This window comes from Ambystoma mexicanum, chromosome 6q (assembly GCF_040938575.1).
Source record: "Ambystoma mexicanum isolate Mex_15411 chromosome 6q, UKY_AmexF1_1, whole genome shotgun sequence".
Taxonomy (NCBI): Eukaryota; Metazoa; Chordata; class Amphibia; order Caudata; family Ambystomatidae; genus Ambystoma; species Ambystoma mexicanum.
In genome coordinates, this window is record NC_090937.1 from 447,401,691 (window position 1) to 447,415,332 (window position 13,642).

The 13,642-nt window shown below is 47.6% G+C and overlaps 1 protein-coding gene across 1 annotated transcript in view; it reads left to right on the plus strand.

The window, feature by feature from the left end:
• Positions 1–13,642, plus strand: part of PLAA (phospholipase A2 activating protein) — an 801,260-nt gene that overhangs the window by 654,722 nt on the left and 132,896 nt on the right. The window contains exon 11 of the mRNA XM_069630922.1: positions 6,681–6,749. Within this exon, the coding sequence (XP_069487023.1) occupies positions 6,681–6,749 (69 nt within the window). The remainder of the gene's footprint in view (positions 1–6,680; positions 6,750–13,642) is intronic.

The following is a 13,642-nucleotide window of genomic DNA, read 5'->3' on the forward strand; positions in this document are numbered from 1 at the left end:
TGGGACGACCTTCTTTTCCTCAATACCACTCAAAATAGGTAGAAATGTAAGATTTAAATCAAAGAGACTAAACATGACTAAAGAAACAAAGAGCAAAGATGTTGTAAAAATCAAATTCTTTGATTAAATATTCAACAATAAAAATAAAAAATAAAAAAAGAAAGCTAGCGTACCAAATGAATGGTACTAGACCCTTAAAAGCTGCAGCCAATCCTAGTGGGTGTGTAGATTTTGCAACCAAGGCCTGATAGCCCTAGAGGATAGGAAACCTTTTCAAGCCATAGGCTTCCAAGAATTAAGCAGACATTTAAAAAAACAAGTTACCGTAGCCATACATTTCAGGGAAAACATTTACTGTCCCCAAAGTTAGCTACAATGTTGAAAATACAGTCACTGTAGGAGAAATTGAGCACATGCATTTAAAAAGTAAAGTCATTTGGGTAGGAAAAATACTATTCTTGGTTCAGAGCTCAATCAACCCTTTGTGGATCCAGGAAGAATGTCCAGGGGCAGATAATTACCCCCAGGGAAATTTAGAAAATGTCCGGAGCAGGTTGACAGTTCCATAGGAACCAATGGGAGTAAAGTCAATAAAACATCTGCTTTAGTGACAGTAAGTCAGTTCTACCTCGCAGGTGCAGTTTCTGTGGCAAACAGCCTCAGAGGAAGGGAAGGAGAGACCCAAAGAAGAGTTCAGAGGTCAACGGAAAACCAGATGTCCCAGCGGAAAATGCAGCAGAGCCGTAGGATCCCCAATTGAAGTCTAAGGGAAATGCGATGCAGCAGTGCCGCTGAAGAATCTTGACCTGGAGACGAGGGACCCATGAAAGTGAGTATCTCTAATAATCACCCACCCTAGGTCCTAGAGGTAAGTACTTGTATCTGTGGTTTCTGTTAACACAGCTCCAACAGCACACAACCCGGTACGTACATGCCTCTTTGTATGTGCGACTTGCACCCTCAGCCAGCGACGACCCAGATGATCCCCAAAAAGATACAAATTACTTTCCCATGGTGTCAACCTTAAAGGAAGGTGAGGGAGATTCAGGGAAGGTGAAGGGAACCCATGAAGACTGCTCCTGATGGCTCAGTGTAAAAAAGATTAAGGCAGTAATTTATCCCAGTTAGTGAACAGCAGCTGGAGACACCCTTGATGTCCTAAACTGACGAATCAGCGGTTGGTGAAGTCTTAATATCCATCTGGGCACCAGCAGTGACCTGCAGCTAAATGGATGATCCAGGCGGGATATGGTTGTTAATGGGCCAGAATATAGTTCCAGTGATGTGTAGAGATTCCAGGAGATTTCGGGAGGCCCGCATTGAACTTTCAGGAGCAGAAGACCCAAATCCGGATATGCCTGTGCCACCGCTTTGGAAAACTCAGTCAGCATGTCAACTACCACCTCAAATGAGAGCAGGGGCTGGGCAGATTCCAAGCATCACTGCACAAAGGGGCCGAAGGCACAATATCTAAATGGGCAAAGTGTTAGGGAGGATTCTCTTCTAAGGCTAATTTCCCTTACCTATAGAGTCCCCCAGCAGCTTTGCTGGATTTGAAGGGTTTATTTTTTTCTCCTGCTAAGAGTGGGACTCTTTTTCCCACTCTTAGACATATTGCTGATGTGTGTTTTAGGCTATCTTTTGTGCCTATGGTCTATTGTTTTTTTTCACCCTCATAGGTATCATCTTTTTACACGTTACACAGCACCCTCAGTGCAGTAACACCGGGGTGTCATAGGGACCACCAAACATAGACTACATACCCTGGGACCGACTGTCTCCCAGGGCATGTAAAGTCCCCATTGACTTTATTAGTCAATAGTTATGAACAAAACCAGTACAACCCATCTTACTATGGAAGTACTGGAAAAGGTTAATAGTTTTTCCCTGGTGTTTATTTTCGAGAGGATACCGTCCAGTCCCCCTCTCCAGTTTCTGGCTGGTGGCAGTGGTTACTACCGTAAATATTCGACAGCGAATATTTCCCTATGGGATTTTCCCATTGTTCGAGGCTACCACTTTTACTGACAGCCTCTAACATACCGCCGGTTTATTTTAATATTAACTTTACTCCGGTAGGTTTTTATTGCCTTATCTTTGATAATATTTCTTTCTCGTGTCTTTCTCTGAAATCCTAACCCAGGTTGGGGATCCTTTGTTCGTCCTTTTGGCGGGCTTCTGCACAGAAGCCCTCCTTTCGGCGCCACTGAGTCTGGGGTAGACAGGATGTGTGGGAGGGGGAATAGGCACCCTGGTCAGCGTTACGTAGGCAACCCAAGTCGCACTCTTCCCTGATAGGCTGGGGGATTATCCCGCCAGGATAGCCACCCGACTGTGTGAGTGACAGCTAGGCTGTATGAATGGGGGTTTTTCTGCATAAAAGCAGGGCTCTGCGGACTGGAGGACAAGACGTCGCCACTGGAACTAAGAAACCCGAAGAGGAGAGAAGCTGAAGACATCTGCAACGATTGAACCACCGGTGAAGCCCTGCTGCAGATCCTCACCTCTTTTCTCCCACGACTTGAGAAGATCTTCACCTGCAAGGGTCTTCTTCCCTTGAGCTGGTGGGGCCAACCAGTTCGCCAATTGCCTTCCTGGACCTGCCTTGGTTGAATCGCCAGTGCCCAGCACTAGGAGACCGGATAGCCAGGCACCCGTCCACCACGACTGCGATTTAAAGGAGCGTACCTTTTTATTTCGTTTTGGCATCACCGCGGCTAGCTTCATCCCTGGGCAGTGCAGTAATTCGAACCTTCCTCCACGACGAAAGCCTCTTCCTCTGCTGGATCTCCCGAACTGCAGGAACTGCCAGGAACTACTGCCACAGCAGGAGCCTCTACCACTTTTCAAGGTACATTGTTCTGCCAGGCCTCCCGTTTCATTGGGTACTGCTAAAGGTGTTTTAAATCCTTTACTTTACCTTCTGGGTTGGCCACCCCTTTCATCTAACATTATCTTTTACCTTCTGCAACCGCCTTTTGAAATCGTTAAACAAAGACTTGACTGCAGCTACTAGAACTGGTTGATCCAGGGCCCTTTGCCTTGTAACATTGACTCTGGCTATTTCAGTTACAACTGCCTTCTCTAGATTGCTTTTCACTAAGAAATGTGTTGGTGCACCTAAACTCTTATAACCACCTTTCCTTCCCCTTTATATATTGTTAAAGTGCCATTTTGCTTGGTTTTCACCTAAGTATTGCTTACGCTAAAGTACTGCCTTGCCTAACTTGTTCACAATCCAATTGGGAAGTGTTGCTGGTGTGTTTAGGAGTCTAACCCTGGATGACTTGTCCTTCCCCTCCCTCTGAAGAAATTGTTAGTGCCTTTTCTGCTTGGTTTACACTGTGTCGTTTGCTCAGTTTTCACTCTTGCTCAAACTTGTGTAGAATTTAAATAGGGAGTTGTGTATACTTTTCTTGACTGTTTTAACTTACTTTAATAATAGTGATTTGTGTGTGGACCTAAGAGTGTATAAAATGAATATATTCTTTTTGATACAAAGCTTTGGTCAGTGTTTCCTTGTTCCATAGTACTGTAGTCCTATTGTGTAAACCCTGAATAATTCTCATCTCCCTCTTGAGAGAAGTCTGACTGCTTAGCCACAGCTACCAACTAAATCTTTGTGGTACAGACTGATACCAAAGGGGATTTATTGCATATACCTGTAGTCTTAATCTTCTGTAGTGCTCCCTAAGGTAACTGCATAGGATTCTGCCTAACACAAAGGGTCAGACGACAGACCATTCTGGTTGGTTACTGGGAAAATGGCACTTAGTCAAACCACCCCACAACAAGTGAGAGCCCAGGGACATATACATGCTTAAACCAGTTAGGATCAATATGGAGGCTGCCATTGTGGGCTCAGAAAGGGCCCACATGGTCGGAGCCATTTTAATGCCACTTTGTGGTTGTCCTTAGTAAAAGGAGCCCTAAACTACAAAATCAATGGGTGCAGGATTAAAAAAAATGTACCAGTGCCCCAATTGTCAACAAAAGGTTACCTTGGGTTTCAAGGCGCATTGGGCTACCAATGTGGTAAAATGACTTCCACCCTTGGGGAAGCCAAAAATAAAGTACAGCTTCCACCAGTCTATTCTTTAAAAACCCTATTTGGATGATAAATCGCCATAGGACATAAATGGGGTGCCTGAGGCACCACTGCGTCTGGGTAGCTTGGCAGCAACCCGATACCCTATAACCTAAGTAAGGCAAAAAGGGCCATATTGGCAGAAGAACCTCAGAAGTCCACATGGCCACCAAAAGCAATGATACAAAAAAATAGAGGGAGGGGGATGTTGGGCAGAATTGCAGGTAGTACCCTCTGGGAACACCACACACAATTAGGACTACAGGTGTAAGCAAAAACCAACCTTTGGTATAAGTCTGTACCACACGCTTTTGGTAGCGTGCGGAGTAGCCAGGCTGATCTCAAGAGGGAATGTGAGCAGTAGAAGAAGTTACACAGAAGTATCACAATCAGTGGTTCAAGTAGACGCACTCGAGGTTTCTTGGTAAAAAAAATACTTAAACATGTATTTACACAGTCATTTAGAAAACTTTCACTAGTAGAAATCAACTGAATATTAAACACCAATATACTACAATAACAAACTCGTAAGTTATAGAGACAGTTTGCGCTCCCTTGAAAAAGTAGTCAAATAGCACTTCAATACTTTTAAATAGGAATAAAAAGCATAGGTTTGTACAAAGGGTTAGAAAACACTTCTTTTAGATTATGCAAAGGTCTCACTGTACCAGGAGGGTCAGTTCGATTTAATAGGCCAGGCTAAAGTCAATAGTCTAGTGTTCTTGAATAGGATAGCACAGTTCTGGTACAAATGGAGAAGTCTTTGTTAAAAGTTTTTAGAAGTGGTTCAGTTGAAAAATCAAGATATGTCGGGTCATAAGGTGATTAGGCCTGCGAGTTGGGAACGTTTCACGAACTTCCACCGCGAGAGTTGGAATCTCTCAACCATATGACACAGTACCTTTTAAAGTGGAGCAAAAAGAGGCAGCTGAAGACGTTGGTTCCTGGCAGGTCCTGCAGGTCTCGCTGTTCCTGAGCCTCAGTCGTGGGGACAAGAGGGAGGATGTCGGGGGGACTCCTGCACTGCACGGAATCGTCGTCGGAGCAAACAAAATGGTATCACTTCAGCTCAACTAGCTGTGGCTTCCAAACACAAACTGGTGTCCTTCCCACTAACCTTAACCAGCTCTGAGAATGGTATCCAGTCATTTGCTGAGTTGATTGGTCCCACCAACTCAAAGGGAGAAGCCGCCCTTGAAGGATCTTCTCTGTCGATTGGAGTTCTGGCAATTTGGGGTTGCAGCAGGGCTTCTCCGGGCAAACCAAGGGTTCAATGGTTGCAGCAGCCATCCTCTTCCAGCTCGTCTTTGGTTCTTTCGTTCGAGTGGTCGACTCTGCCTTCCAGTCCTGGAGACTTGCCTTTTAAACAGTTTTCTCCCATTCATTCCAGCCTAGCTGCCACTCACCCAGCAGGGTGGCTGTCCTTGCCGGACAGTCTGCCAGCCAATCACGCCATAGTGCATTCAGGTCTCCTAGGAGACTAAGCACAGGGAGTTTCGGGCACTTGCCTCACCTCCTGTCCACCCCAGACACTGAGGCGCCGGAGGAGCTCTTCAGCACTGAAGCGTGCTAAAGGGCATCGAATAAAAGGACCAAACCGAGTTTGGCACGCAGAGTTAAACACGGGAAGGACCTTTCCACAAAGAAACAGCAAAAAAAGATGACAGGAGTCTGTTTTTACAGAGGGGTCTTGGGTGCCATATTGAAAAACACGGCTACTCCGATTTTTACCTACCGGTGTTCGTGGTCGGGAAAAATCATGGTAGTTCGTTATAAAACCACTGCCACCAGCCATTTCGATAGGGAAGGGTAGCATTTGACTGCTACAAGAGTGTTTAGACACAGGGGATACTAGGTAACCCCTCCAGCACTCCATTGTAAGATGGTGTGTGCTGGGTCTATGAATTTTTAAAAAACCTAGTGAAGTCAATATAACTTTACATTCTCTGGGGAACAGTAGTTCATCCCAGAGAAGGTATTAAAACCTTGGGGAGTCCAAAGAACACCCCTGTGCCACTGCACTAAAGGTGCTGTGTGACGAAACAATAAAACGATGATGCCTTATGGGGTTTGCTAAAACTCCATAATCAAACAATGCGCGTAAAAAAGCATCAAAATACTTGAGAGAGTGGGAAAACAGCTCACACTCTCCAAGGGAAAACAAAGTCCTCAAAATCCAACGAAGTTGCTGGGTGTCTCTAGGGTGAACGGAAATGAGCACATTTCTGAGAATTCTCCCTAACAGGGGAGCATAAAGTTGAGGGGGGCCTAAAACGTGCCTCTTGAATCCCCAAAGATAGGAATTCTATTTTAACAGATTGCGTTTTAACTAATTGCAAATGCAGTGCTTGTATGCTGTGTACATAACCTCCTTATAAAGGAAAGCCTTATTTTGTAAGATAACTGCCATAAGATCGTGCTCAGGTGGTCCTGAAATCTTGTGAGAAAAGAAATATGTTTACCTCTTAAGGGCTCATCCTTTCAAAATTGCATTCTGTCAGTTTGCTGTTTGAAAAAAAACACTGCACGTTGCTTTAAAATGGTTTTGGTGGAATACTAAAGTTGTGCTAAGTCGGTCTTATGATTTCTTTAGGTGGTGGTCGATATGTGCCAGGCTCTGCATCAGATGCTGTACCTCCAAGTGGTGCTGATCCTTTTACAGGTAATGTTGTCACTTCTCTTATTGAAAATAAGCTGTGCAAGTTAGTAATGTTTTTATTCTTTTGCCATTGCATGGTTGTGGTGAGCTGGCAAATTTCCCTAGATTGAGGAGAATTTAATGTGCTATTCATATCTTCAGACTTAATAATTGGGGTGAAGCAGGGATTGATATAAGGATGTGATGAGCAGGTGATATAGGCACCTGGCTACCGGGCAAGCAGGAGGTATCTCTTGGAAACAATGCCACAAATCTACCTTCCACTTGAGATGCAAACGTAATGTTGTTTCTGATGCTTGTTAATCTGCTTCGAATCACATGCTGTGCATATGGTCCGACATCCAGTGGTAACCGCAGAGTATTGCATCTTGTCTTTCGGGGGACCGAAAGGGGACGTCGGCCTAGGCGTGTCTGAAACACTATCCCTATCGTGACGTATGTAGTACCCAAAATCCCTCACGCGCCGAGGTCCCTCAGATTGTTTTTTTCCGCCCAGATAACTGGTCGCCCTATAGCGGAGCTCTTCATGAGACATTGTTTATCTAATCCCCGTTAAGTCACTTCGCCCATCAAGAACATCTTCGACGAAGACTATGGGGGAATCGTCTACCGCTGTGGGTTCCGGCGCCTAAGATCCTGCGTTCGGACTTCCACATGGTCGGGCATTCTGGCCGGCCTACACAGTGGGGAGAGTGGGCTTGGGGTTTGCAATACTGTTAAAATGATGTCTTTCCTCGTTTCCACTGCTTTCCTTTTTGGTCTGGTCACCCTTCCCTTCTGCTATGGAAAGGACTCCATTTAGATTCTGCCCTGTGTGTAGGGTCAGATATCCGTGGAAAGACGAGCACACGTCGTGTAACGCTAGTCTCCCCCCAGAGCACGACGAGAAGCAGTGTTCGGCGTGTAAACTCCTTAGACCTAAAACCCTTAAGGAGCGCTGGTTGAAGCGGTGGCCCGCGTACGGAATGTCACGCGTGGAGCCTCCCTCCCCTGCCGCGACACCAGCCGAAAGTGACGGGGGTACATCGGATGACCAAACGTCCAACGCGGATGTTATAGACCTTGAGGCGGACTATTCTAGGGCCGCCACGCCCATCCCCAACCCTTCCAGGCTCGACTCCAGTCTTGCTACAGGGTCCACACCCGGTGACAGGGACGTACAATCGCACCGCACAAAGCACACAACCCAAGCGCCCTCCTCGACGACTTTGTCGAAGAAGGCGAAAGCGCCAACGGATCGGTCTGATCCGAAGCCTTCCGCACATCCGCAGCAGCGCATGACGACTGGGCATAACAAGGGCGCTACTCCCCACACTACACGCGCCGAAGTTTCAGAACAAGAAACTTCGATGGATTCCAAGGTTTCCAAGGCCCGAAAACTACGAGTAGGCCTCTACCCGAGAAGCCATCCGCTGGCCCTTCTGGAGCCACGGAAGCCATTTTCACTGCCGACACATCATCGGAGGGGTTGTCTCCCGAAGATTCGGTGACCATCCGTAAGAGCAGCAATAGGATTGCTACGGCGGTGGGCCTACTACCGGTTCCGCCCACAGTTGTGGGCCAATCCGCCAAAAAGTTTTCCACGGGTTTGGAAGACGATCCCAAAGACTCTTACGAAGAAAGCCAGGTACCCCTTTCAAGCACCCTGAGGAGATCCTCTCAACGCCCTAGGGCGGAGAACATGCTTCCTACTCAGCTAGGTCTATTTTGGTCATCCAAGTGGACCACGGAGCAATTTGAGGGGTGTATGGATCGGCTAGAGCAGTTTTTCAGAGTTTCTGATCAACCTCCGCCGAAAAAGCTCGGGTAGACCCTAACCCTCAAACACAAGATGTCCAATACCTAGATGTCCAACACCATGTTGACTATCAAGAAGATGTCCAGATGGACACGTATAGAGACATCTATACAGAAGAAGAGGAGTCTTCTTTTCTGGACAACTATGGGGAAGATCGAGGAGCAACGGACAACTGTGAGGACACCCAGCAGGAGGATCACAACTCGTCTGCCTCGACTCTTCCCCCATCCACCCCGATTCGACAAGCTTCCCTGGTGGATGATCAATTGGCTTTCAAGAACATTTTGAAAAAAGCAGTGGAATTCTTTAAAATTGCCACGCTTGAAGCCTTGCCCGAACAAGATTTCGCGCAGGACATTATTAATGAAAAGCCTCCGGCAAGCCAGTCTATTCCTCTCTTGAGCTCTGTAACGAGACGGCTGGCCCCTTCCTTACTCGCACCGCTCAGACTAGGGCTGTGAACCCAAGGGTCGAAAAACCTTTCCGACCTTCCCCCACCGACCCGATTTATATCAAAGGACACGCAATCCCAGACTTGCTGGTGGTGACCAACACTCGCAAGAGAGCAGGGGTTCCCCTTGCCACGGGAGAGTCACCCCCGGACAAGAAGTCCAAAAGGTTGTATGCCCTAGGCAAACGGGTTACGTCGGCAGCAGCCTATACCGACCGGATTGCCAATAACACGACGTTACTGGCAAGCTACGTCGACGCCCAATGGAACCTACTTCAGGAAGGCCTTCAAGAGGTTCCGGAACCAACCAGAGCCAAGCTTCTCGCCATTGTCTCGGAGGGCAAACTTGCCAATCGGAATGTGGTAAAGAATACCCTGGACACCGCAGAGACAGCAGGCAGATCTCTTGCACAGGGTACTCTCCTAAAGAGGCACGCGTGGCTGCGCACGTCGGGCTTCAGGCCTGAGACTCAGGCATCCATTATCAACAAACCCATCGAAGAGGCCAACCTCTTCGGGAAGACGGTAGACGATGCGTTGGAGACAGCCAAGAAGGAGCACGAGACTATTAAGTCGCTGCACCAAATTTCCCAGAAACCCTCTTCACAGAGGTGCAGTAATTTTCGGCGGTCCTTTCGAGGACAAGCCCGCGCCGCTCAAAATAATTTCGGCACGGGCAACTTCAACTCAAGTCAACCTGCTGCAAACCCCACTTACTACCCCCAGAGGGGTCTGAAGCGCGGAAAGAATAGAGGCAGAGGCTCCAATTCCAGAGGAGCGTCCACTTCGGGTCAGAATGTCTCCCCGGTCGGGGGGCGATTAACATCTTTCCTCAAGGCATGGGAGGGGATAACTTCAGACCAGTGGGTCTTAAAGACGGTCGCCCACGGTTACTGCGTGGAATTCACCCAACCTCCACAGTTCAGACCGCCGAAACATCGATGCCTTTCACCGGAACATCTGCAGAGCTTGATCCAAGAGGTGGAAGCGCTGCTGGGAAAGGACGCCATAGAAGCCATCCCGATTCTTCAGGTAAAGGAGGGTATCTATTCAGTTTACTTCCTTGTACCCAAAAAGGATCTCACCATGCGTCCTGTTCTAGACCTGCGCCCAGCGAACAAGTTCATAAAGCCCCAGAAGTTTCACATGGTAACACTGCAAGAGGTGATCCCATTGCTAAAACAGGGGGACTTAATTACCACATTGGATATGAAAGATGCATACTTTCATATTTCAATGCTGCCAGCGCACAGAAAATTCCTAAGGTTCATGATTCAGGCAAACACTACCAGTTCAAGGTACTCCCCTTCGGCATAGCCTCGGCGCCAAGGATGTTTACCAAGGTCCTGGCAGTGGCAGCGGCATACCTGCGCAGACTTTCAGTTCCAGTTTACCCTTACCTCGACGATTGGCTCATCACGGGGGAGTCGTTCGACGTTTGTTTTTCGAACACCCAAAAAACAGTATACCTGCTGTTCAGCCTGGGATTTTCTAGCACCGAAAAGAAATCCAGCTTAGTCCCCAGCCAAGTAAAACAGTTCCTGGGGGCTCTAATTCGTACGGAAGACGGTCTAGTCTTCCCTTCCAGCGAGAGGGTTCAGAACATGCTCTCTCAGGTACCTCAGTATGTAGCCAGTCGAGAGGTGACGGTACGCAAAGCTATGCGTTTGCTAGGGATGATGGTGTCATGCATATTCTTGGTCTCCCACGCGCGGCTGCGAATGCGTCCCATGCAAGAGTGGCTCAACAGCCAGTGGTGTCAGGCCACCGGACAATGGGAAGATCTGTTAGTTGTCTCGCCAGCCCTCGTTCTCTCTCTGCAGTGGTGGTCGAGGGAGAACCTCTTGAAGGGGAAAACCTTCACCACCCCTGCAGTGGAAGCCACTCTCGCGACAGAAGCCTCTCTCACAGGGTGGGGGGCTCACCTGCTTCAACAGACAGCGCACGGAGTGTGAGTGTGGTCCCCTCAGGTAGCGTCCAACCATATAAACCTACTGGAGCTACTAGCAGTGTTCCAAGCATTGAAAGCCTTTCAGGAGCAACTGCAAGGGAAGACGGTGCTGGTCCTAACCAACAGCACAACTGCAATGTATTACCTGAACAAACAGGGGGGCACTCACTCTCCAGGGCTATCCAAGCTGTCCCAAAACATCTGGATATGGGCTCTCAAACACAAGATGTTCCTGATATCCCAACATGTTTCAGGGGAACTCAATCTTCTGGCAGACGTAATCAGCAGAGATTTTCCTCTGCCAGAAGAGTACGAATGGCGACTGCACGAAGACATTGTATCCAACGTCTTCGCAGAATGGGGGGGTTTCCAGAGATCGACCTGTTCGCTACTCAGGAGAACGCCCAATGACAAGATTACGCCTCCAGGTACCCCCAGAACCGATCCAAGGGGAATGGTCTCTGATAACTTGATCGGGAAAATTTGTCTACGCTCACCCCCCCGACTCCCCTTCTGAACAAGATAGTACACAAGATGCACCAGGAACCAGTCACCATGATTCTGGTGGCTCCCATGTGGGCCTGCCAACCTTGGTTTGCGCACTTGATGGAAATGTCCCTCTCCCCACCAGTCAAGCTGCCCTGCCCGTACAACATGTTGTCTCAGGACAGGGGGGAGACTCTGCACCCATGCCCACAAACTCTGAACTTAGCAGCCTGGCTCCTGAGGTCCTAGAGTTTGGACATCTGCAACTCCCTCAAAGATGCATGGACATATTGAGGGAGGCAAGAAAGCCTAACACTCGTTATTGCTATGCCAGCAAATAGAAACGTTTTGTCATCTGGTGCAGTTCCAAAGGCGTCAATCCCACCGATTGCTCGCCTTCACACATTGTGTTATATCTAACCCATCTGTTGGACTCTGGGTTAGCTTTCAGTTCCTTAAAGGTTCACCTAGCCGCGTTGTCAGCCTACACCACGTCACAGCAGAAGGTGTCGTGGTGGAAAATACCTGTGATTAAAGCCTTTATGGAAGGGGTTAAAAGAATGTATCCCCCCATCACTCATCCAGCCCCTGGGTGGGATCTAAATGTGGTTTTAACTAGGCTCATGGGACCCCCTTTTGAGCCTATGCATAAAGCTAGTCTGAAAGACCTGACTTACAAGACAGCCCTTCTAGTAGCTATCACTTCTATCATAAGAGTTAGCGAACTACAGGTCCTCTTGGTTTTGGACCCCTTTGTTACAGTCCACAAAGATAAGGTAGTTCAGCGCACTCATCCCAGATTTGCGCCAAAATTTATTTCAAAGTTCCATGTGAACCAGTCAATCGAACTACCCACGTTCTTCCAGAGACCTACTAACATGGCCGAAAGAAGCCTTCACACACTAGATGTGTGCAGGGCAGTCATGTTCTACATGGATAGAACTAAACCACTGAGGAAAACTAAACAATTCTTTGTTTCAGTGGCAGCTGGTAGAGAAGGGGATCCTGTCTCTAAATCGGCAATATCAAGGTGGATTGTCAAATGCATCACACTATGTTACACTCTTGCAAAGAGAGAACTGACCTTCAAGCCTAGAGCACGTTCTACTCGAGGCACTGGGGCATCCATAGCATTCATTCAAATGTTCCCCTAGAGTCCATTTGCAAAGCGGCAACCTGGAGTTCTGTACACACCTTTACAAAACACTATTGCTTAGACACTCATTCTAGGTCTGATTCTCAGGTGGGACAAGCAGTACTAAGACATCTTTTTTCTACTGTTCCTTCTCACAACCCACCTCCAACTCCGGGTACTGCTTGCTAGTCTATGCACAGCATGTGATTCTAAGCAGATTAACAAGCATCAGAAGACATGCATTACTTACCGTAAAAGCATTTCTGATGATTGTATCTGCTTAGATTCACATGCGCCCTCCCTGCCTCCCCGCTCGGGGTGGAAGGAACATAGACTTCTTACTACTTTCTCTCTTCATGTACTCACTCACTATAGCCTTGGGCTCCCTCATGGCAGAAAAAATACAATCGGAAGGACCTCGGTGTGTGAGGGATTTTGGGTACTACACACGTCACGATAGGGATAGTGTTTCAGACACACCTATGCCGACGTCCCCTTTCGGTCCCCCGAAAGACAAGATGCAATACTCTGCAGTTACCACTGGATGTCGGACCATATGCACAGCATGTGAATCTAAGCAGATACAATCATCAGAAATGCTTTTACGGTAAGTAATGCATGCCTTATGTATGACCCGTTATTCTTTGTCTTGTAAATGTGTCTCGATGCTCATTTTTACATGTTCTCCAGCATGTGGTATGATATATTTTATTTATATCGTGCTCGTACAAAGGTGTTTCAGAGCACGACCAGGCGAAGGGAGGGGAACAGGGGAGAAGCAAAAAACGATCTTACTAGGCCCAGTTACATTGAGAACACGCAAGTGCATGGGGAAGGGAAAAGGGAGAAGTGCATGGGGAAGGGAAAAGGGGGAAAGTGCATGGGGAAGGGAAAAGGGGGGAAGTGCACAGCATAGAAGAGAACAAAATAAATAGAAGTAAATAAATAATTAAATAGGGTGTTAGCCGTGGTAGTGCAGCCTGGAAGAGGCAAAGGTGCAAGGTTAGATAGGGTGTATCAGATAAGTGCAAAAGAAAAGTGGGTGGGGAACTGTTTGGGTACAGATACAGGCCCC